The sequence below is a fragment of the Amblyraja radiata genome, chromosome 21, assembly GCF_010909765.2.
Source record: "Amblyraja radiata isolate CabotCenter1 chromosome 21, sAmbRad1.1.pri, whole genome shotgun sequence".
Classification (NCBI taxonomy): Eukaryota; Metazoa; Chordata; class Chondrichthyes; order Rajiformes; family Rajidae; genus Amblyraja; species Amblyraja radiata.
Genome location: NC_045976.1, coordinates 19,996,319 through 20,021,383, shown reverse-complemented (window position 1 = coordinate 20,021,383; position 25,065 = coordinate 19,996,319). Strand labels below are relative to the sequence as shown.

The following is a 25,065-nucleotide window of genomic DNA, read 5'->3' as shown; positions in this document are numbered from 1 at the left end:
GGCCTTGGTGAGACTGCACCTGGAGTACTGTGTGCAATTTTGGTCTCCTATTTTGAGGAAGGACATTATTGCTGTTGAGGGAGTGCAGTGTAGGTTCATCAGGTTAATTCCAGGGATGGCGGGACTGACGCATGATGAAAGAATGGGTCGGCTGGGCTCGTATTAGAAGGATGAGAGGATATCTTATTGAAACATATAAAAAATTTAAAGGATTGGACAGGCTAGATGCAGGAAAGTGTTCCCAATGTTGGGGGAGCCCAGAACCAGGGCTCACAGTTTAAGAATAAGGGATTGGCCATTTAGGACTGAGATGAGGAAAAACGTTTTCACCCAGAGATTCGTGAATCTGTGGAATTCTCTGCCACAGAAGGCAGTGGAGGCCAATTCACTGGATGTTTTCAAGAGATTTAGATTTACCTCTTAGGACTAAAGGAATCAAGGGATATGGGGAAAAAGCAGGAACAGGGTACTGATTTTAGATGATCAGCCATGATCACATTGAATGACGGTGCTGGCTCGAAGGGCCGAATGGCCTACTCCGGCACCTATGTTTCTATGTTTAAATCTGTTTGATATAATGAACAGAATTACATGAATTCGGAAATGTGACTGCAATTTTGCACTCAAGTTTCAAATCTTAGCTACGAGGAAAAATATCCTCAAATACTCAGGACAGGGCTACAGTAATTACATTCAAGTAAGAGACATTACATTTAATCGTAATACTTCCAACAGCATGAATATTTAAATATTGATAAATAATTGTTTTCATTGGTTACAAGACAAGAAAAGGGAACAATGATAAATGGTGACCTTAATGGCGTTTCTAGGAGGTAAATCAGGCAACACAGATATCCCAGCTATCAACAGTCCTCACTGATATCCTCTTATGTATCAAACCAGTCTCACCTTTGCTTAGGCAGTTCTTTTTTGCTTTCTGAATCGCGACTGTCAGAATCTTTGACATTCTTTCCTTTTTTTGGCTTCTGATCAACTTTTAGACGAGGCTTTTTACTTGGAGGAGCCGACACACATGCAAAATCTTCATCTGAAAATTATATCAACACTAATAAATATTCACTGTTCTAATTATTCATTCGTTTTTTCCTTAAATTTCTATTGCAGCAGAGCTCACAAATAATTAAAATTTTCACACTCAATATTAACTGCAGTTCGGTCAAAGTTTATGAAATGTAGAAATATTATACATAAAGAAACTATGTTGAAGTTATATTTCAAGTTACCAAAGAAATGATTCAGTAAATATAACAGTAGTAATTGCAGAGATTGCCAATTTAAATAGACTAGATAGAAGATTAGACAAGCAAGAAAGAACCGCAAATAAAAGACTTCAGAGAACGTTGGAAAAAATGCTGGGTATAAAGTTATTTTTTCATTTACAGGTCCACCACCAATTTTACAGCATCTTTGGTTCCAGAACTTTTCTGGATTATCCGTTTTGCCTGACCAACAGAGGTCATGGCCTTCTAGAGGAGTCGAACAGTACCGGAACAGTCCACCTGGGCTGCCGAGGGGCCAAATACCGGCCAACAAATTCAGCCTTGATAGTCAGCTATGGGAACGGATCTGCTGGCTCCGGCCAGGCTGAAGTTCAAGAGCCCCATTTGCAGGGGGAAAACTCCCTGGTCGAGATCAGCCACTTCACCCAGCCTAGGCGCCACATTTTCAGGGAGATTTCTGGGGGGAATTTCAAGTGCGCTCTCGCAATTTTGTCCAGAAAATCTGTGTTGGACCTGTATATTTTGCAGCTCTTAATATTTTTTTTTAATGCAGGGACAGAAAAGGTTATGGGTCTAATTAAAAAAACAAGATTATGTACACTAGTGAAATCTGAAAGTCAATAGATTTGTAACAAGTATTCATCCAAGTGTAATTACGAAAGTATAAAATGAGTGATTAGAAAAATATTTTTCTGCCTTTTTAAGTAATTGCAATAGTTACTCACATACTTCAATTAAATTTAAGTTGAGGAAATAAAGGGCGATAAGGCAAATTGCTTGGAAATAATATTACATAGGCAGCTTTAGTGAGCGGGCTGACATTCACATAGCACTGCAAAGTACCAATTTTTTAATATTCTACAGAAATCAACGAGCACTTTATAATATTTAAGTCAAACTTACCATCATCAAAGTCTCCACTCTGTGAGTAGTCTACAATTTTCTTGTTTCTAATGATAAAAAAAAACTTTTCAGTGAAAACTTTCAACAATCCATTTGAATTATGTATTTCCACCATTTTCAAAGTTAGACGTCTTTAATTGAAATGAATAAAAATACAGGTTAACTGAAAGGTGGTTACATAATAAGAACTTTAAAATAAAATTTGCAGTGTAGGTACATAGTGTCTTGAAAGTGGCGTCACAGGTAGATAAGGTGGTCAAGAAGGTTTTTGAAATGTTGGCCTTCATCAGGGTAGTGAATATAGATGTTGGGTAGGCTTGTTTCCATGCTGTATGATTGTAACTCCTCTCTCTATTCCCATATTGACTTTTCTGTCGTGGCCGCCCTCCATTGCCAGACTAAGCATCTACAGTTCCTCGTTTCTACTAACCTCTAGTTGAACTTGACAATACAATACGTGATATTCTTTTCAGGGTTTTATAATCAATGTTCATACGTTTGTATTATATTGAAAATCTTAAACCCTTTCCAGGTATTCACATTTTGAATACCATCTCCACAATCCCTACAACCCTAAAACACAATTTCTTTCCTCCCTGTCATCACCCCAAACCCTGATAAACACCCTCCCCACTTAATCAAAAACATTAATCCTTTCACCATCACAGTAAAGCATTTCAACCTTCCTGCTCTCCACAGACCATTAAAACACTGTGCGCATAATCCAATAACACCTTCTTCATTTCCTTCATAACTATGAATAGTTTTATCTAATTTCAAATTTTCAATGTTCAAAATTTCTCATAGCTTTTTGCTAACTTTCCCATTCTTTCTCTAGGTCCTGGAAATTCATCTCACCAAATCAATGTACTTGTTACCAAACTAACTCAATTTGATATTTTCTCTTACCTTCTCCTCTTAATCTTTGTATATTAATGTTCAACGCTGCAGATTTCTAAATAAATCCACATTCATTGTCAATATCTCCTTTTTTCCCCTCCATTATCCCTTCACATTTCATAACACACACCACTGAAGTGGGACATCCCAATCTTACTTAATATGAAAACCAAGCCTCTATATTAAAAACACGTTTGCCACAACTCTCATGACACACCAATTTCGACCCAATATAAACAGCTTCGCCCACTACATGAATGTACACTAACCAACTTAAAAGAACATAAATATTTTTATTATATTTGTATACAAATTACTTCACACATGTTATATTGTATACAGAATGAAAAACATCACTATAAACAAAAATCATCAGATGACAAAGCTATCATCTTAATCTGTGACTCGCATTTTAACACGCTGTTCTAGTATATTTAAATAAATAAATAAGTATTGAAATGTCATTTGGAAGCCAATATTATGGCACTTTTCCAAAGTAAAATAGTATAAAAGTGCAGAGGTATAATACTGTAGCACTTTGAAATGCTACTGAGATCTGCCCCAGTTTCTTAACAATACTTCTCAAAGATTGCTTCAAGAGATGCTTCTCTCTAGTCCTTTCCTTAACACTATCTCTTTCACCTATGGTCAAATTCTTAAATTGCTTCCACCCTGCAAACTCCTGCTTTCACCATGTTCTTCGAACTGTGGTTGCACCAGCTGTCCTAGTCCATACGTAGGTAAAACTGTCACTTGGCACCAACTTCAGATCTATACATAATCAGAAATAAATAAATCTGAAATAAAAAGCTAATTGCTCCAATCCCTCCCTGACTCCATCATCCCTCCCCAGCATCCTATCACTTCCCCACTTCCCCTCTTTATTACCATTCTCATTATCCTGCCCAGTAAGGATTGAATGGTACAGAGGTTCCCGGTTGTTGAAGACCAGGCTGAGAAATCTGAATTAATGCAGTTCATCCCACCATTTTTTAAAGAGTTTTCCAAGAAAGTCAGTTGCAGAAATTCAAAAATCTTTTAGTTATGGAATAGGGGTATCAGCTAGTTAATTTGTTCCTAGAAAACTGTGATTATTGTGATTTTCTGTAAAAGAAAGCCCGAGCGTGTGTCCAGAATCATGAGTTGCAAAAAAAAAATCTTGTTTATTTATTTACTTTTTTCACATTTACCCCATGAAATGAAATGTTATTTTGTATGTCAAATTTTTGGGTAGTGAATCTTCTAAAGCCAAATTTCCATTACCCAAACAACCATAACCAGAGGGGGTGCCTGTGCGTTTCACCTCCTCACAATAATAAAACAGTAGACATTGTCGGTTAAAAACTGCAGGAAGCCACTGAGGAGAGTTGCTTTGGAGGCCAAAAGTCTCCACATCCAACACATCATTCTCCGACATTTCCGCCACCTTCATCGTGATACCACTACTCACATCTTCCCATCCTCACTCCTTTCCGCAGAGACCCCTCCCTGAGCAACTCCTTGGTTCACTCATCCATTTGCACCCAAACTATCCCCTCCCCAGGTACTTTGCCCAGCAACCGCAGGAGATTCAACACCAGTCGCTATACCTCCTCACACACATTAATTCAAGGACTCCAACAGTCTTTCCAGATGAGACAGAGGTTCATGTGCACCTCATCTACTGCATTTGCTGCTTCCGATGTGGCATCATTTACATTGGCGAGACCAAGCGTAAACTAGGCAACCATTTTACTGAACACTTGGACTGGATCCACCAAGGCCTACTGGATCTCACAATTGCTAACCATTTAAACTCCCCTTGCAATTCCCATACTGACTGTTCTGTAATGGGCCTCCTCCATCTCCCATGCAGCCCCAGTCTCTTCTCCTCCATCTCTCCCGAGTTTGTTTCTAGCATCAATCCCAGCGTACCCTCATTGTTATTTCCCCCTAGCAACACCTGCCATCTCTATCTCCCTATACTCCCAATATATCACCTCTCCCATTTCTCTCTACCTCAAGCAGTTTGGCAGTCCAGATGAACGGTCATGACCCCAAACATTGACTGACTATTTCCCTCCATGGATGCTGCCTGAACCATTGAGTTCTTCTAGCAGTTTGTATTTTGATATCTGTGATCTCAAGTCTGTTGTCTCCCCATTTCCCCTCTACCCCCAACCTGTTGTCACCCCATCTCTCTCTCTGCTGACAATATGGTGTCTCCCCATCTCTCTCTGAACCCCCAGTCTATTGCATCCTCTTCTTTCTCTACCCTCTGGTTTGTGGTCTTCCCATTTCTCTATCCCCAACCTGTCTTCCCTATTTCTCTTGACCCACAGTCTATTTTATCTTCTCTACACCACACAGTCGTGTTCAGTGTCTTATAGTTGACCTGGAAACCAGCTATTGTTCCCGCCTGGTAACTCTGGACAAATGCCCACAATTCCTCTCTAAGCCCTCAGTCCGTTTCTCTCTACACTTGCCTACTTAGGGTTTTTCTTTATCTCCCTCTCTCTCTCTGGCCTCCATTCTCTCTCTTCCTTCTTCCCACCTTCCCCTCTCCAGAAAAAACTCCAGTGGCCCGTGTTCGATTCTGGTCTTACGAACTGTCTGTGTGAAGTTTGTATGCTTGCACTGTGACTGCATAGATTTGCTGAGACTGCTCCGGTTTCCTCCCACATTAAGATTATGTTGAATGATAGATCAATTGCTTATTGTATATTGGCCCTGGTTCCTCGTGGTGAGAGTTGATGGGAAGGTGGGAACAGACATGGGATGGTGCTTGATGGCTAGTTAAGACAAGGATAAGGATCTGTTTCTGGGTTATTTCACTTAATGGCCTCTCTCTTCTCAGTCTGCATTCTTCCTCTCAGTGCCATCATCCCAACTCATTCTCTCCTTGTCACAAACCCTTCTCCACTCACCCTCTGCCTCTCTCCTGCTCCTCGGCCCCTCTCAATCTCCCCTCATCCTTTGACTCTCACCTGGCTCTCTGCCCCTCGACTGGTCATCCTCTCTGTTGGTCCTCTGCCCCTCTCCATCTCCCCTCATCCTTTGCCCCTCTCCAGCTACCCTCGTCCTCCACCCATCTCTTGGCCCTCAGCTTCTCTGCTGGTCCTCGGACCCTATCCATTGCTTCTCTTCCTGGTCATCCTCTCTGCTGGACCTCGGCCCCTCTCCATCTCCCCTCATCATGTGTCTCTCTGCCTCTGTCTTAGTACTCTGCCCCTCGGCCTTCACCCCTCATCGTCTGGTCTGGTCCTCTCCTATCCCTCTGCCCCTTTCCATCTCCCCTCATTCTCTGCTCCTCTCCTGGCCTTCTGCCCCTCTTCTCAACTACCCTAATCCTTTGCCCCTCTCCTGGCCCTCTGCCCCTCTCCTCAACTACCCTAATCATTTGCCCCTCTCCTGGCCTTCTGCCCCTCTCCTCAACTACCCTAATCCTTTGCCCCTCTCCTGGCCCTCTGCCCCTCTCCATTTCCCCTCATCATGTACCATCATCTGCCCCTCTCCACCTCCTCAACCCACGCATCTCCTCCATTTCCACGTTCTCTCTCTCTCTCTCTCTCTCCTCGTCCCCCGGTTTCTCTCCAATGCTCTAATCCTCTCTCCTCCACTGTTTCTGGTTATACTTACGGACCTGACGGGCCTGGCCGTTGCAGCAGCTTTCTGAGAGCCGGGAGCTCGGGGAGGAACCGCCGCCATTGCCACCGAGACCGCCAGCGGCTGCGTTGAACCGTCTGTCCCGCCCGCCCGTCCCTCAGCCGCACTTTCGCTTCACCAGCTACGCGGGTTTTGCGATCGAAAGAATAACGTAACAGATCCCCCAAAAATGTAAAAAACACTCCCGCCTATTTCTAGCTTAACGTTGGCTTTTATTATTTTCCTTTCCTCGGCGTAGACAGGCGGGCAGGGAATCCGCGGCGGTGGGCCAGCCGGCCGGTGAACTTTGGGGCTGCCTGCAGTCGGCCTTCCTGTTGCCGGGAGCAGAGTGGAGGATTCAGCTGGAACTGGCTGCTGTTTGCTGGGGTATCAGGTCTCGCATCTTACCGCTTACTCTTTGGTTCTATTGCGTTTGTTTGTCTAGTATTAAAACCGACATAAGGGGACTGTCCTTAGGAAAATGTATTGATTGTGGAGGAAGGAACTGCAGATGCTGGTTTGACACCGAACATAGACACAAAATGCTGGAGTAACTCAGCGGGACAGGCAGCATCTCGAGAGAAAGAAGAGAATGACCCGAAACGTCACCCATTCCTTCTCTCCAGAGATGCTACCTGACCAGCTGAGTTACTCCAGCATTTTGTGTCTGCGGTTTGTACTATAGTGATGGTCATTGAATACCGTCCTCCATCTCTACCATCCACTCCTCCTTTCTTTCTTTCCCTGTTGAATTATCTTTTGTCCCCCTCGCCATACAATGACGTTTCATTAGTTTCTCTTTTTTGTTCGTCCCAGGCTTCTCTATGAAACAATTACCTACTATGTGCCATCTTCATTTCTTCTCTGCCCAATTCTTGACCATTCACTTTAAGTATTGCATGTCAATGTGTTTCCACTAGCCCATTTTCCCCAATAATTAATTTTCATTTCTCCTATGTTTTCTGCCTCTGGCATTGTTCACATGCCTCGTCAATCCATTCAGAAATGTTTGTTTGCTAACATGAACCTACTCTTTTTTAGTGCTTAATTCATTCTGTATTCTCGGTCGTTTTTATGGGACATTGATCAAATCTTGAAAATCCAGACTTTTTTTTCCTCCGCTGGTTTCCCCATCACTGTACTGGGAATGGGAAACCGATTTAACTTTATGAGTTAGACAAAAAGCTGGAGAAACTCAGTGGGTGAGTCAGCATCTATGGAGCGAAGGAATGGGTGACATTTCGGGTCGAGACCCTTCTTCAGACTGATGTGGGGGTGCAGAAGAAGAAAGGAAGGGGCGGAGACAGTAGGCTGTGAGAGAGTTGGGAACGGGAGGGGAAGGAAGGAGAAAGCAAGGACTACCTGAAATTGGAGGTCAATGTTCATACCGATGGGGTGTAAACTACCCAAGCGAAATAAGAGGTGCTGCTCCTTCAATTTGCGGTGGAACTCACTCTGGCCATGGAGGAGGCCCAGGACAGAAAGGTCGGATTTGAATTGGGAGGGGTAGTTGAAGTGCTGAGCCACCGGAAGATCAGGTTGGTTAATGCGAACTGAGCGAAGCGATCGCCAAGCCTGCACTTGGTCTCACCGATGTAGAGCAGTAGACATCTAGAACAGCGGATGCCATAGATGAGGTTGGAGGAGGTGCAGGTGAACCTCTGCCTCACCTGGAAAGACTGCTTGGGTCCTTGGATGGAGTCGAGGGGGGAGGTAAAGTGACAAGTGTAGCATTTCCTGCGGTTGCAAGGGAAAGTACCAGGGGAGGGGGTGGTTTGGGTGGGAAGGGATGAATTGACCGAGGAGTTATGGAGGGAGCGGTCACTGCAGAAAACCGAAAGAGGAGGAGATGGGAAGATGTGGCCAGTGGCGGGCTCCCGTTGGAGGTGGCGAAAATGTCGGAGGATATCTGTTGTATGTGACGGCTGGTAGGGTGGAAGGTGAGGACAAGGGGGACTCTGTCCTTGTTACGAGTGGGGGGATGGGGAGTGAGAGCGGAGCTATGGGATATGGAGGAGACCCTGGTGAGAGCCTCATCTATAGTCGAAAAGTGGAACCCCCGTTCCCTAAAGAATGGGGACATCTCCGATGCCCTGGTTTGGAACACCTCATCCTGGGTGCAGATGTGGCGTAGACGGAGGAATTGGGAGCAGGGGATAGAGACCTTCCAGGAAGCAGGGTGGGAAGAAGTGTAGTCCAGATAGCCATGGGGGTTTGTAGTAGATTTTGGTCAGTAGTGTGTTACATGCGATGGAGATAGTGAGGTCTAGTTACGGTAGGGAGCTGTCGGAAATGGTCCAGGTGTATTTGAGTGCCGGATGGAAGTTAGTGGTGAAATGGATGAAGACGGTGTGTTCTGCATGGGTGCAGGTATCACCAATGCAGTCGTCAATGTAGTGGAGGTAGAGTTCGGGGATAGGGCCACGATACGCCTTGAACAAAGATTGGTCGACATACCCTGCAAAGAGGCAGGCATAGTTGGGGCCCATGCGTGTGCTCATAGCTACGCCTTGGATTTGGAGGAAATGGGAGGAGTCAAAGGAAATGTTGTTGAGAGTAAGGACCAGCTCCGCTAGGCAGAGGAGAGTATTAGTAGATGGGGATTGGTTGGTTCTGTGGTTGAGGAAGAAACGGAGGGCTCTCAGACCCTCCTGATGGGGGATGGAGGTGTGGAGTGACTGGACATCCATGGTGAAGATGAGGGAGTGGGGGCCTGGAAAACGGAAGTCATGGAGGGTTAAGATCTATTCTGACAGGCAACTTTGTGCAAGGTTCTCCCATTTCTGACTACTTTTTCCAAATAGATTGCTTTCCATTCTCCTCGCTATATTCTAGAATCTTTGGAAACCATTTCAGAAACTAGGGTGCTCTGTGAATAGCAGGAGGGTTTTTCTTCTTAATAGCATTCCTTTTTGTGTCTTGTAAAACAGCAAAATAAAGGAGGAATGGTGCTACATACCAATTATTTGCATTGCAACCATGAAACGAAACTCAGACTTGTGACTCGTATATCAATAAAAAAAACTCTAAGCTCACACACTACAAAATTCACCATTGCAATTATTATCATTCAAGTGTCAATTTCAACAGGCCACTTCAATTTAACAGATTACCCAGTAAATGATTTTGTTTTGTGTTATGAAAATCCAAAATGACACTTTTCTCTTCCACATTCTGAAGAACTCCATTATAATTATATCTTTTACATCTACGTTGATTCTTTTTGCAATTTCAAACATACCACAGATGTGTTTTTTAGTGTTATAATTGGTAATCTTATTGAGATGTTGTAAAGTTTGTAATCCTATATTGGGATAATCAAATCTTCCTAGTTGCAGTTTTGTTGCTCAGGGAGTGATTTTAACAAGGGAAGGCAAGTGTGATGTGTCGGCTGCAATGTTTGGGATTTGGTCAATGGAAGGAAATGACCATTTCTTTCCTGTATGCAGCATATTTTAGAATAAACTACTGGTTTGTGGGGAGGATGTGTCATTGTGTACCTGTTGCAGTATAGTATAGTATTTATTGTGCATTATAAAGAAATGAGTAATTTCAAATATAAATCTGACAAATGACCAGCATCTGCAGTTCTTTCCTACACAAATGATCAGATAATCTATTTTATCAATGTTGATTGCAGGATAATGCTTGTTCTGGGGCAGAAATGGCTATGAAAACGTCGGGGACACACACAATTCACACACATACACACACACACACACAATTTCCACACACACACACCCCACCCCCCCCACCCCCTTCGGCCGTGGGCCCTGTGGACGGTAACATTGGGTGCTGACCTGGTTGGTGACTGACTCTGAACTCCAGCATCAGCAGCATTGTCTGCCCTGAATCGTGGGGCTTGAGCCCTCGATCATCAGTCCCACCCCCATTGTCTCGCGGAAAGCGGAGATATTGAATACATTTCTTTTCACCCAATTTCAAAATACAAATACAAAACATGGGGGGGATTGTCCCCCACCTCTCAAAACATGGAGGGGACGCGTCCCCCCTGTGCCTCCCACGATTTCCGCCCATGCCTGTTAAGGCATTGGGGGAAACACTATACTCAATTTTACCACTGGACACTCCCACATTTCCTATATAATAATACTCTTGAGTGTCATCAGAATGTGTGCTCAACTTTCTGTAGTTGGCTATGAGTGCAAAATCCTAGCCTCAAAACTGGGAGCAATACTAACGCTGGCAAGAAAAGAAATGAAAGCTAAAATACTTATCTGCCTAATTCTTAATTTGATGCCTTTTGAACATCATAATGGAATACATTATTTCCAGCTTCTGAGTTTAGTTTAGTTTGGAGGCCCCTCAGCCCACCTGGTCTGCGCCGACCAGCGATCCCTGCATATTAACACTATCCTACACACACTAGGGACAATTGTTACATTTACCAAGCCAATTAACCTACATACCTGTACGTCTTTGGCGTGTGGGAGGAAACCGAAGATCTTGGAGAAAATTCATGCAGGTCACGGGGAGAACGTACAAACTCCGTGCAGACAGCGCCCATAGTCGGGATCGAACCCGGGTCTCCGCCGCTGCATTCGCTGTAAGGAAGCATCTCTACCGTGAACATATAATAACACATTTCCTACAACTAGACCGTGGGCCGAGGTGCTTTTTAAATAGACGGCAGACCGCATTAGGCAGATATTGCTCCTAATGTGTGGGGAATGAATGAGAGAGTAGGATAACATAGAACTGGTGTGAATGGGTGATCAATGTGTGGCACAGACTCGGCAGGCCAAAGGGCCAGTTTCCAAACTGTATCTCTAAAATAAACGAAACTAATTATGCAATTTATCCCCCTCATACCTTCAAAATTCCCTTTACGACCTTAGTTTTGCATTGAATCACATCCCTATCACACTTAATATAAATCTCTATCATATCATCACAATTCATGAGGCTCATTTACAATGTAATTATGAATCACCTTTTTTCTCAATGTAGAAAATGCCTTAAATTGGCCCTTTCCCTTGTTTATTACATTAATTTACATGGATAGTAATTGCCATAAGCTAGGCCAGTTTAGGACATGTTATAAAAGGCAACTATGTTTGGTGAAAATATGCCGTAGAAGTTGGGCATAATAGTTTAAGTAAATAATCTGGAACTAGCTATAATGTTAATTCTGCCTCTGAATTTGAGATATTTGCCATTCTTCTTTGAGTGGAATTGACTTTTATGATCGTCCTTTCTGAAGCTCAATCTGTTATGGGAAATGTGTAATCATATGTTCTCTAAACACCCAAACAGAATTGAGAAACACCGAATCTGCTGTGGGAAATGTATAATCATATACTCACCAGAAATCCAAACAAAATTGAGAAACACTGAAAAATCCACATCTTTAACACACTTGGGCAGTTTAAAAATGGGTGAACAAAGTAAAGTATTACCATAATATAAACTTAACGGAATCATTTTAGGATGGAAAAGTATGGCAGGTCAATCATTATTAGAGAAGGTATGATATTTTGAATGGGTTTGTTCTTCATCAGCATGTTTATATATTTTTTTCAATTATCTACGGGTTTGCTTATCTATTTTTCATGCAAACCTTTAGATCTCAATCCAGAGTTAAAACCACTATTTTGAAATCTTAGGAAATATAAATATGTTCTGCGAATTAAGCTTGCATGAAGTAGATGCAGTTTTATAATTTATTAATATGACGTACTGTTTTTGAAACATCCACTTAAACTTCAAGCACCAGGAAAACAAGGCGCGTGATGTGTATGCCATTGTATACATATTTTCATTCCCTTAGCAATCATAATCAAATTTGTCCTGTAATGGTATCTGGCCAAAATTGCTGACTTCATTGCTAGTTCTTGATATGTTCACTGAGGAAAGAAATTCATAAATCTTTATTAATCCTAGTCATACAGTACTGAAACAGGCCTTTTGGCAAATAATTGTTCATGAAGACCAGGATGCCCCATCGAAGCTAGTCCCATTTACATACGTTTAGCCCATTAAACTTTTCCTGAATATATTTGACAAAACAAAATCAAAAACACTACCCCATCAAGTAAGTCCTTGATACTATGGCACTGCTGGTCTATATGCGGAAAGTTAAAAAAAAAAAACCCTACCATGACAACCATATTAGTCCTGCAACTGTTTGCAATCTCAAGGCATATTTGTTCCTATAATTCCTGTTGACTAGGGGTCTATAGTACAATCCCAATGAGATGCTCAACCCCTTTTAACTGCTCAACACCACCCATATAACCTCGCTCGGCGATCCTTCTGTAATAACATCTCAGACTATGCCTTGATATTCTCCTTAAAACAATTCCCTCCCCTATTTCACCTGTAGCACTTACACCCTGCAACATTAAACTGCCAGCTCTGTCCTTCTCTTAGCCTCTTTTCTGTCCCTCTCTTATAATGACTATAATGTCAAGGAAGCAAGTACCTATCTATGCCCTGAGATCATCTGCCCTGCCTGCTCTCCAATTGCAATTTAATCCCATCCGTTTTTCCTCGATCCCAACCATGCTCCCGCCTGTGCTGTCTACTGAACTTGTTATCATTGACATCTGTACTGACTCCCAGCCTTCCACCTGCCTCACTACTGCATTGGAACCTGTGCTGTCTCCCTGCCAATCTAGTTTAAACCCTCCTGAATAGCACTAGCAAACCTGCCTGCCAGGATATTGGTCCCCGTCCTGTTTGGGTGTAACCTGTCCCTCTTCTACGGGTTACATCTACCCCAGAAGAGATTCCATTGTTCCAAAAATGTGAATCCCTGCCCGTGCACCAACTGCTCAGCCATGTATTCACCTGTGCTATTTTCCTAATAGTTCCCTCACTACCATGTGGCACCAGGAGTAATCCAAAGGTCACATTTCTTGAGGTCTTGCTTTTTAATCTTTGGCTTAACTCCCTATATCACTCTGCAGGATCTCATCCCTTTTGTCATCCCAGGTCAATATGCACAATTACTTTTGGCTGCTCCCCCTCCCCCTTGAGAATGGTCTGCAGTCACTCTGAGGCATCCTGGCATCAGGGAGGCAACACACCATCCTGGAGTTTTGTTTGTGCAACAGAATTTTCTGTCTATCTTCCTGTTTAATGACCCAAGCCTGCTGTGCCACTAGAACCAGATCTAGTGCAACAGACCTGACTGCCGCTTTCCTCTGAACGGTCATCTCCCCAACAGTATCCAAAAGGATATACTTGTTTTGAAGGGGAATGGTCACAGAGTATTCTTGCACTCTCTGCCTGCTCCTTTACTAGTGGTCACCCATCTACTTTATGCTTGTACCTTAGGGGTGACCACTTCGCTATAACTCCTACCCATGACGCTCTAATTTTCCGAGACAATCTTGAGGTTGTCCAGCTGCATCTACAGTTGCAGCTGAACACATTTCCCACTTTTCCCCAGAGATACTGGAAATCACCCTGCTTTCCCACGCCCTGCTGGAGGAGCATACCAGCACCCTAACTGTCATCTCTACTGCACTAGACCAAGAATGACTTACCCAAAAAATAGATGCATCCTTACAATAAACCAGGGATTTCCACTGAGTCTTGGAATAAAACATTAAAATTCAATAAATGCATCATCTGGAATTATAGTATAGAATGTGGATGTAATGCATCTATTTTGGAAGGATTGGAAAACAGCTATTTCTCATCTTAGATTCATAACATGTTACAGCTAAAACTGAGTCAGCGTAGTCTATTAAATCCAGAAAGTAAACACACCAAACACTGGAAAGATTAAAAACGGGTAGTAGGCACTGGAAATACGCAATTAATCAGGCAGCATGTGAGGGAAATGAACATTAACCAGATGAGAGGTCGTTAGCCTAATATGTTCTCATACTGCCTTCATATATGCTGCCTGAGTTGGTGAGTATTTAGTGTTTTCAATGTTTTATTTATTTAATTTCATCTAATCAGTGTTTCCCCACATACAGTATTTCCACACTCACCACATGGTGTTGTCTTGAAGTAGAGCAACGGTGCTCTTTCTGATATTCATCCTTTAACCAAAGAAACAGATTATTCACTTTCACATTCCTGCTTGTAGGCAAATTAGTTATGTTGTTTTTCTACAGTATGGCAATCTTTAAGCATTCCTGCCATCTTAAGATCTTAAGAATAAAGGCACTATTTAAACTACTTTCCACAGCAAGTAAATAAGGATTACCGACACAATTAGACAACTTAATTTCTTTGTCGCTTGTTTATGATGTCACTTACAAATGAAGAAATGAGATTTGCAACATTAATGATATTGTTATTTAGTATTGCTATTGAATAAATTTGAGTTGCTAATAACTAAGTGTTTCAATAAACAATAAATGATTTAATTAAGAACATGTTTTTACTTTTCTTCCAATTTCATCCCAGTACTAATGAATTATGCAAGTTAACTTTATATATTTTGCCCCACACTTGGATGTAGAGTGCACTGATTGGTTTCTTTCTATACCGTAAATTGTGTTGAATTTTCCATTAATTAATCTGTTACACAGAACTCTGTACAATAATTTATTGTTTAATGACCTAATGGTTTATAATCTATTGTTATTTATTTCAGAAGTGGAAAGATGCTTTTGGGCACAAGAATAAAAGAGAAACCTCCACATTTCCAGTCATCGGAAAAAACATTTGTCTTTAACTTTAAGACAGGACATGAGACAAATGTGCTAACAGCACCCATCTTGATCCCTATGCAAGGAAGCATCAGTGATTTACATGGCCGTCTTATGCTTTTACACAATCTTCCTTATTTTGTCGAGAGTGGTGAGTATTTTATTTGAAATTTGAAAACCAGCTCGACCATTGAGCAACACAAAGATGTATATCGTCAAGTGCTTTCACCTTAGTTATTTAGCAAAACTGGAATCCTGTAGTTTTTCTGTGAGGGGAAGATCCAGACTTTCCTGGTCTAAAACAACCATTAGTTAATCTGTCTACCCAGTCATCCTTGTCTACCCATTCATCCTTGTCTACCTATCATATCCTCACCACTGATGCTATGGTAGCAATGTTATTCTAGCCTGTTTGTACATAAAATTTGGCGATTTATTGTGTACTTATTTATTTTGGCTGCATTTCTTTCCTTACAAGGCAAATTACAAGCATCCATGAGTTAAGTAGCGTGAGGAGTAATGCCAAAATATACCACTTGAAACTAAATCATTTTGTTACATTAATAAATATGCCTCAGTCTGAAATTTCAATACTTGCGAGCTATCTAAAATATAAAGAATACTGCATTTAAAGCATACTGCGTAGGCTTGGCGATCGCTTTGCCCAACACTTCCACTCGGTTCGCATTAACCTACCTCATCTCCCAGTGGGTCAGCACTTCAACTCCCCCTCCCATTCCGAATCCGACCTTTCTGTCCTGGGCATCCTCCATGGCCAGAGTGAGCACCACCGTAAATTGGAGGAGCAGCACCTCATATTTTGCTTGGGCAGTTTGCACCCCAGCGGCATGAACATTGACTTCTCTTACTTCTCTCCTGCTTTCACCTCCCCTTCTCAGCTCTCCCTCAGCCCACTGTCTCCGCCTCTTCATTTCTTCTTCCCCCCCCCCCCCCCACCCTCACATCAGTCTGAAGAAGGATCTCGACCGGAAACGTTGCCTATTTCCTTCGCTCCATAGATGCTGCCTCACCCGCTGAGTTTCTCCAGCATTTTTGTCTACCTGCATTTATATTCACTTGCTTGAAGGTGTGGCTTGACCCAACCTACAGTCCGTTATGCTCATATTAAAATTAAATGCAAAGAGTATCATCCCAGCACTATAAAATAAAGACATGCATCATCAAATCTGTGCGTATGGGAAGGATGATTATTTATTAACTATCTATTGGAAATGATAGAGTGAATCAGACACTGACAGTATATCTATTGGGCCATGTTTCAAATGCATCCCAGGCTGACAGGATGTTCCACAGTATATGATTCTTGCATGGGAAAAAAATCTGTTTAATTATTATCATGCCTTCTCTGTCATCCAGTATAAAGAAATGTGTAACTTTATTATTTTAGCATTAATCTGGCAGTTCCCTCAGAGTGGTTGCAAGTTATAGGTTGCAATCGAAATTGGGTGAATATTTCATTATTAGCCCTTTGGGGCAAATTAAAGTTGGGACTGTAGAACATTGATCGGGCATGTAAAATAACTTTATACAATACAAGAAGCTGAACAGGATCTTGAGTTGTTTTTAAATGCACACAAGATTATCATCTCCTGCTTTGATGGGAAAATTATCTTCTACACAAAATGTTATGCTGAGAAGTTTAGTATTTATTACTAAAGTCCAATTGAGTTCCAGGCAAAAAAAAGTGTCACTAAATTCAAAGGTACACAAAAATGCTGGAGAAACTCAGCGGGTGCAGCAGCATCTATGGAGTGAAGGAAATAGGTAACGTTTCGGGCCGAAACCCTTCTTCAGACTGATGTCACTAAATTCAGTTTGAAACACTCCTTTTTTGAACAAGGGGTAGCATTTGCAGACTTCCAGTCCTTGGGCTCATACACCTATGAATCTATATGTTTGGAAGATTATGACTGAGACCTCTAAAAGTGTCTTCCTCAGCAATGAGGTTACATCCCATCTGGACTATTTGAATTGTTATTGGTCTGTGTCGGACTTCACCTTTCTAGTATCTCTTCATTAACAATTTTGAGATTGTACCAATATCGTTTTTTTTGGTAAAGGCATGTTCTCATAGAGACATGTAGAGATACTCGTATTAATAAAATGAGAATTGCACAAACCAGATGCTGCCTAGACTTTTCTAGTAATGTAATACTGCCAATGTCGTCCCCATTGAAATGCCAATTGAATGAGTGTCTCAGCACCTAAAAGCAACAAAAATGCAACCATTATGCATGTTTCACAACAGTCAAAGCTTTTAGTTTTCTGTTCCAATTTATGATGGCTTCAGAGGAAATTAATATAACGCACATAATCCCGTCATCTGGTGTGCATCAGTAAAGGTCAGGATAGCAAGATGATTAGCATATGGTAGTCCTCGGTCCATTTTTCTAGCTAGTGCAATTTAATCTGAAAATGATTACCAATGCAGTCTACTTTAGGAAATGTCAAAATTGGCTGTATCTTATCAAAAAAAAAACAAATACCACAAATGTGAATTTCTAGGTTCTTCCTTTATGGGCGGACGGCGCGACTCACGTCGCAGCGGCCTCTGCAGTCCGTTTGTCTTTTTGTTATTTTTTGTCCCGTTTTAATGTAGTTTTTATTATTTTTTTGATGGGCTATGTGTGTGTGTGTGGGGGGGGGGGGGGGGGGGGAACTTTTAAAATCTTTCCCCTGCACGGAGAACCCGACCTTTTCCCTGTCAGGTCTCCGTTGTCGTTGGGGCTGCAACGTGGAGCGGCCTCCAGCAAGAACGTCCTGGGGCTCCAGTCACGGAGCTGCGGAGCTACTCACCATCACGGAGCTGGCCGAGTCCGGAGCGGGTGGAGCTGTGATGGCGTGCTGCTGTGACCCGACCCCCGGAGTTTCGGAGGCTTACCGCAGGTCTGGCAGACAGTAATATCGGGAGCCCGCGGGTCCCTGGTGGGAGATCGCTTTTCGGGGCTTCTGCAACGGCGACTTCTCCCGCCCGAGAGCGGGGTCGAGGATGACCTGGAGCGGGGCCTTACATCATCGCCCGGCGCGGCTTCAACGGCTGCGGGACTTTGCTAGCGCCCGCCGGGGGCTCCAACAACAAGACCCAGAGCGTGGCCTTGCATCGCCCGGCGTGGCTTTAATGGCCGCGGGACAATTGCCATCGCCCGCCGGGGGCTTTGACTCTGACATCGGGAGGGGAATGGGGAGTGCAGGGGAGAGATAAGTTTTTTTGCCTTCCATCACAGCGAGGAGGAGATGCGCTGTGATGGATGTCTGTGTAAATTGTGTTGTGTCTTGGGTCTTTTTTTTCATGTGTGTATGACTGCAGAAACAACATTTCATTTGAGCCTCTATGTGGTTCAAGTGACAAATAAATTGTATTGTGTATTGTATAATGTAGTATTTTATTTAACTTTGTACCTTTATGTTACATATGCTCTGTCAGATTTAATACAATAACACAAAATGGTTGAAAACAGGATGTGTCTTATCGTCTTAAGAAATGTATTTTAAATGTAGGAAAATTACATCTACAGTGTTGTTTCAAATGTCTTACAGATTTAAAAAAATCTCTTTATCAATTTATTGATGAAGAAACTAAAAAGAATTATGACAAAGAAGCAGAAGCTGCCTTAGAAAAACTAAAAAGCAGCGACCGGAATACTGAACAACTTGTTAATGCTTGGGCTAAAGCTTACCATGAGGTATGTATTTTAGTAATGTCAGTCAGTAGTTTGCAGATATCTAATAATGTGGACAATTGGCAGAAAAATAGATTTTTGTTTTGGACTATGGTTCAGTATCTGCTGTGTCCAAAAGGGAACTGTCAGTAAAAATCCTATACAATTATAATTTTCGGTATTTAGCAGGGCTCATGTTTCAGTGACTAACCTAACATAGTAATAATACAAGATGTTGTACCAAAATATAGATGGCTTTGTTGAATTGGAGATTATAGACAATTGTTTTAAGTACAAGTCGTGACAGGTCTTATAACTTCTTTTTCAAATGTTTACAGCCACACAATTCCAATGCGCAAATATTTTATTGATGTTTTACTTAAATTTACTGTTGTTCTACTATTGTCTGACTTGTGTCATATGTTGTGTGGTTGCAACCCATTTAATTCTATAGATTTGATGTTTCAATTGTGTAAAATACAACATAAATTTAAAGACGAGACCGGCTTGCGTTTGACTAAATTATTTCATTATTTACTAGACCACGTTAGAATATGCTAGGCCAGAAGAGCCAAGTTGGGATGAAGATTTTGCAGATGTGTACCATGATTTGATTCATTCTCCAGCATCCGAGACTTTACTCAACCTGGAACATAATTACTTTGTCAGAGTCTCAGAGCTTATAAGTGAAAGAGACATGGAATTGAAGAAACTGCAGGAAAGGTTTGCAGTTTTTTTTTATACAAACAAAAGTATCTGCATAATATGCAGGTTTTCAACCTTGCTTAAAGATGGAATGCACACTTGATCCTAGAAACCCAGCCAAGCATTGTTGAATCCAGCACAAATGAAGAAGGAATGCAATAACCATGGAATTCCAGACTAGAATTAGTTGTCATTGTGTGCCAAGTTTGACCAGAGCTATGAAGTTGAAATTATAATTATTTAAACATAGAATTCTGTCACTATAATTTGAAGCAGTTCACTAGACGAGGTTAGTGAGTCTAAATTGATGCAGTTGATATTTATTGATCTTCGCAACATTTCACACAACTTCACACAAAATCTAATACCAGCAGTAAAACTATTATCTCTAAAACAATTATTCTAATTGACAGCATACACCTTCACAAAAATGATTCCCTCAGTATCACATCATGTCCAAATTTAACATGTATACTTTCAAGTCATTTACCGTTCAATAAAAATTGAATCTGAATAAATTACATTTGGTGTATTACATTACATTAGAATAATATATATGTATTTTGATGTTACCTGTTATCACTTTTTATTGCTTTTCTTTGTGTTTGGAAGGATAGTATATTATCTATCTTCCAAAAGAAAGCAGTTCCTTTATTTTTTTTTAATAGGCAGTCTGTGGAAATGGACAAAGTGATGCAAGAGCTGGGAAAAACACTTACAGATCAAGATGTAAACTCAGTCGCTGCTCAGCACTTTGATTCCCAGCAGGTAATCCAACTGTATTCTTTCACTGATTACACTATATCCATGTAATATTTCCTGCTTCAATGTCACAGGCACTGTTGGATCAGTTACATCAGTATTGGTGCACAAAATTAATAATGTGAAACAAAACCTTTCATTTTGTGAACTGCCATGTATTTTTGTGTGAAGAAATTGTTCTAATTAATGTGCAGAGAAAAAAATTAGCTCCACAAGGCATCATCCAACCTGCACTTAAAGCACACGTTAACATCTTTAACTCTGGTGCTGATTGCATTATATAATATTGTTCTGTGCGTACATTTTTACAGCATGAACATGGTATTGGAATTCGCTGCAATTTAGAAACATGAGAGGGGATCTTATAGAAACATATAAAATTCTTAGAGGATTGGGCAGGGTAGATGCAGGAAATTTGTTCCCGATGTTGGGGGAGTCCAGAACCCGAGGTCACAGTTTAAGAATAAGGAGAAGGCCATTTAGGACTGAGATGAGAAAATACTTTTTCACCCAGAGAGTGAATCTGTGGAATTCTCTGCAACAGAAGGCAGTGGGGGCCAATTCACTGGATGTTTTCAAGATAAAATTAGATTTAGCGCTTAGGGCTAAGGGAATCAAGGGATATGGGGAAAAAGCCGGAATGGGGTATTGATTTTGAATGATCAGCCATGATCATATTGAATGGCGGTGCTGGCTTGAAGGGCCGAATGGCCTACCCCAGCACCCATTTTCTATGTTTCTATGTTACTGGAGTAAAGGAATGGGAGATTGCAACCTTCACGTGGTCCACCCTGTTTCAACTAATGCAATCAACCCGACGTGCACAAACAAATAGATGTAGTGTTTTGGCGTCTACAACTTTAGGCTCTGCACGCCTTACACAAGAAGAAAAAGACTGGAGTAAAACTCTGATCATTTGCTATCCAACTATTCAGAATTTCTGATGGTTCAGCGTCTGGCTACCAGTTGGTCTTTGTGTTTTCTGCTCTATGGGCCCCACAACCAAGCTCCCACTCACACCGACGCCCCAGTTTCCACCCTCCCATTCCACTCAACGAGGACCCAATTCCCATGCTCCCCTTAAGCTTACCTGATTAACTGGCAACATTTGTTATAATGCTGCCTAACATCTAGAAGAATTAACTAAAAATGTTTTGGCCCATTAGTAGAAATTGAATCCAATGGTCCACATAATTGGCTAGGCTGACACCACCAAACCTCCGAATCTGCCAGGTTATCAGAGTTTTATTTATTTGAGAAAACCACTTTATGCTCACTATTACAATATGAAGGTGTGAAACCATTGCACTTTATGCAAAAAGTAAGACTTAAATAATGATTTGTAAGCATCTGTACAATTTCTGCAATTAGGTACTGGAGAATAAATGGGCCAGCGAATTGAAACAACTCATGACTATTCAGAAACAGGAGTACCAAGAGTGGGTGATAAAACTACATCAGGACATGCAAAATCCTAACAACAATACAGTCAGGTAACCTATCTATGAATTTTCTTCTTTCATTTATTTCCATTGTTATCATGACACAAATATTTTAAAAGGCACTGGCCTAATCAAACCCAGAATGCCCTAGTCAATTAGTAGTTATTGGGCACTATGTTGTTTTATAATTCAACTAAACATTGTTTCTTGTATTTTGCATTTGGTTTTGTCATCTTGATTTTTGTTTTTGCTTTTTAACTGCTCTGTATCACTTTTTAATTACCAAATTAACCATTTCGAAGACTAATAAGTTTAACATTTGTGATTTAGTTTCTGATTCCAAATGGACAATAATAAAGGAATGGCAGAGTACTAATGAAAGCTAATAGCTAGTCTGTGATTTAGACTTCAGTTCAGTAAGCATAGAACGCTTTATTGACTTCCAAGCACCTGGTCATTAAATTTAGTAGTCGTTGATTCCACGTGTTGAAAGTTGAGACTAAAAACAAGATTCTTCAAAATTTACTTTAATTTTTGGATGCTTTTGAATTTATTATATACTTACATATGCTGATATTTTGGCACAGTTTCTGAATAATTCATTCTCTTATGATTGAAGAAAATTGGATTACTTTCCGTTTTCAACTTATCTAAAACTTGAGGACTCGATAAATTATTTAAACTTGATGTACGTAGAAAAGATATTAATTTGCCGTAAATTGAATTGGGTTTTATATACATTTTGCAAATAAATAATTTTCTTTGCTTTTTGAAGTGAAGAAATCAAGGTAAAGCAAAGCCAATCCACGGTAACAAGTGAACGAGTGTTTGAAGAACGATCTTTGTTGGAAGAAAGTTTTACCATACATTTAGGTAGGAAATTATTTTACCGTTTTAAATCCTCCAATCTTAGATATATCTTAAAATGTTTATCTATTTAACCTGGGTCTTAAAATACCTGTACTTTCTTACACCACAGGAGCTCAACTGAAAACCATGCACAACTTACGGCTGGTGAGAGCTGATGTCCTTGATTTTTGTAAACACAAGCGCAATCAACAAAGTGGTGTTAAACTTCAGAGATTACAGACAGCACTCTCACTATATTCCACTTCCCTCTGTGGACTCGTCTTGCTTGTTGATAACCGCATCAATTCCTATAGCGGTATCAAACGAGGTACTACAAAGCAGTATTTGTGTTTGTTTAAACAAAACATTGGAAGTAATTGACATATCAGGCAGGCATTAACGAGGGAAAAAGGGAATTAACCTTTCAGTTCAGTGATCTTTCATGAGAATGGTACGATTTTCAATTAACAAGTTTAAAGATCAAAGCAATGGGAAGATCAGATGGAAGCTGTGAAAGATTAAATGATAAAGGTGTTGAAAATGCAAAGTTAATGCTAATGAAACAAGAATACTAGGGATGCTGGTAATAGATGAGCAATTGAAAGGTGAAAACAGAAAATGTAGTTGGCCGTGTAGAGAAGGAGTGAGATTGTAAGTAAAACTGCAGGTGATGTTTAATACACAAAAGGACATAATAATAATAATAATAATACATTTTATTTATGGGCGCCTTTCAAGAGTCTCAAGGACACCTTACAAAAATTTAGCAGGTAGAGGAAAAACATGTAAGAGGAATGAAATAAATAGTAGAGACATGACTAGTACACAAAGTAAAGACAGAATTCAATACAAAACACAATATGAGGCAATTAATGCACAGATGAAAAGGGAGGGGAACGTGGGGCTAAGGATAGGCAGAGGTGAAGAGATGGGTCTTGAGGCGGGACTGGAAGATGGTGAGTGACACGGAATTGCGGATCAGTTGGGGGAGGGAGTTCCAGAGCCTGGGAGCTGCCCTGGAGAAGGCTCTGTCCCTAAAACTGCGGAGGTTGGACTTGTGGATGGAGAGGAGACCGGCTGATGTGGATCTGAGGGACCGTGAGGGTTGGTAGGGGGAGAGGAGGTCAGTGAGATATGGGGGGGCCAGATGGTGGAGGGCTTTGTAGGTGAGGGTCAGGATTTTGTAGTTGATCCGGTGGGAGATGGGTAGCCAGTGAAGTTGTTTGAGGACTGGAGTGATGTGATGCCAGGATTTGGTGTGGGTGATGAGTCGGGCGGCTGCGTTCTGGACCAGTTGGAGTCGGTTGATGTAGGTGGAGCTGATGCCAAGGAGAAGTGAGTTGCAGTAGTCCAGTCGGGAGGAGATGAAGGCATGGATGAGTCTTTCAGCAGCGGGAGGTGTGAGAGAGGGTCAGAGTTTGGCGATGTTGCGGAGATGAAAGAAGGAGGTTTTAATGACATGGCGGATGTGAGGCTCAAGGGAGAGGGTGGAATCAAAGATCACGCCAAGGTTGCGGGCCTGGGGAGATGGGGAGACAGTGGTGCTGTCGATGGTGAGAGTGGGGTTATTGATTTTGCTGAGTGTGGCTTTGGAGCCTATGAGGAGGAATTCTGTCTTATCGCTGTTGAGTTTGAGGAAATTATGTTGCATCCAGGTTTTTATAGCTGACAAACAGGAGTTGATATGGGAGAGGGGGGGGGGGGGGGGGGGGGGTTGTGGGGGGATTTGGTGCCGAGGTAGATCTGTGTGTCATCAGCGTAACAGTGGAAGTCCAGGTTGAAGTGGCGGAGTATCTGACCAAGGGGGAGGATGTAGATGATGAAGAGGAGGGGGCCGAGTACGGAGCCTTGGGGAACGCCTTGAGTGACTGTGGCTGTAGCAGAGGTGTGGTTGTGGAGAGAGATGAAGTGGGATCTGTTGGAAAGGTAGGAACGGAACCAGCTGAGTGCAGAGCCTTCAATGCCGAGGTCTTTGAGTCTGGTGAGCAGGATGTTATGGTTCACTGTATCGAAGGCTGCGCTCAGGTCGAGGAGGATGAGGATGTTGAGGGAACCAGTGTCAGCAGAGGTGAGGAGGTCATTGAGGACTTTGAGGAGAGCAGTTTCTGTGCTATGGAGGGGGCGAAAGCCAGATTGGAGGTGTTCAAGTAGGTTATACGCAAGGAGGTGGGAATGAAGTTGCGACGCAACGATACGCTCCAGGGTTTTTGAAAGAAAGGGCAGGTTTGAGATTGGGCGGTAGTTAATGAGAGAGGAGGGATCAAGACCAGGTTTCTTTAAGATTGGTGTAACAGCAGCAGTTTTGAAAGCGGAGGGGACAATT

At 41.7% G+C, this 25,065-nt stretch overlaps 2 protein-coding genes across 8 annotated transcripts in view; one reads left to right on the top strand and one right to left on the bottom strand.

The window, feature by feature from the left end:
• rad51ap1 (RAD51 associated protein 1) overlaps nucleotides 1-7,079 on the bottom strand; it is a 42,859-nt gene extending 35,780 nt beyond the window's left edge. For 2 of the 3 annotated variants that reach the window (XM_033039734.1, XM_033039735.1), the window contains exons 1-3: nucleotides 6,667-6,983; nucleotides 2,145-2,191; nucleotides 910-1,048 (exon numbers count right to left, since the gene is read on the bottom strand). In XM_033039734.1, coding sequence (XP_032895625.1) covers nucleotides 910-1,048; nucleotides 2,145-2,191; nucleotides 6,667-6,731 — 251 coding nt within the window. In that variant the 5' untranslated portion in view covers nucleotides 6,732-6,983. Of the gene's footprint in view, nucleotides 1-909; nucleotides 1,049-2,144; nucleotides 2,192-6,666 lie in introns of all 3 variants that reach the window. The other variant, XM_033039736.1, reaches the window with a different exon arrangement.
• c21h12orf4 (chromosome 21 C12orf4 homolog) overlaps nucleotides 6,654-25,065 on the top strand; it is a 57,373-nt gene continuing 38,961 nt past the window's right edge. For 3 of the 5 annotated variants that reach the window (XM_033039733.1, XM_033039729.1, XM_033039731.1), the window contains exons 1-8: nucleotides 6,925-7,062; nucleotides 15,250-15,455; nucleotides 18,863-19,008; nucleotides 19,526-19,707; nucleotides 20,358-20,457; nucleotides 21,823-21,944; nucleotides 22,669-22,766; nucleotides 22,873-23,070. In XM_033039733.1, the coding sequence (XP_032895624.1) occupies nucleotides 15,260-15,455; nucleotides 18,863-19,008; nucleotides 19,526-19,707; nucleotides 20,358-20,457; nucleotides 21,823-21,944; nucleotides 22,669-22,766; nucleotides 22,873-23,070 (1,042 nt within the window). In that variant the 5' untranslated portion in view covers nucleotides 6,925-7,062; nucleotides 15,250-15,259. Of the gene's footprint in view, nucleotides 6,861-6,911; nucleotides 7,063-15,249; nucleotides 15,456-18,862; nucleotides 19,009-19,525; nucleotides 19,708-20,357; nucleotides 20,458-21,822; nucleotides 21,945-22,668; nucleotides 22,767-22,872; nucleotides 23,071-25,065 lie in introns of those variants that run through there. The other 2 variants (XM_033039732.1, XM_033039730.1) reach the window with 2 other exon arrangements.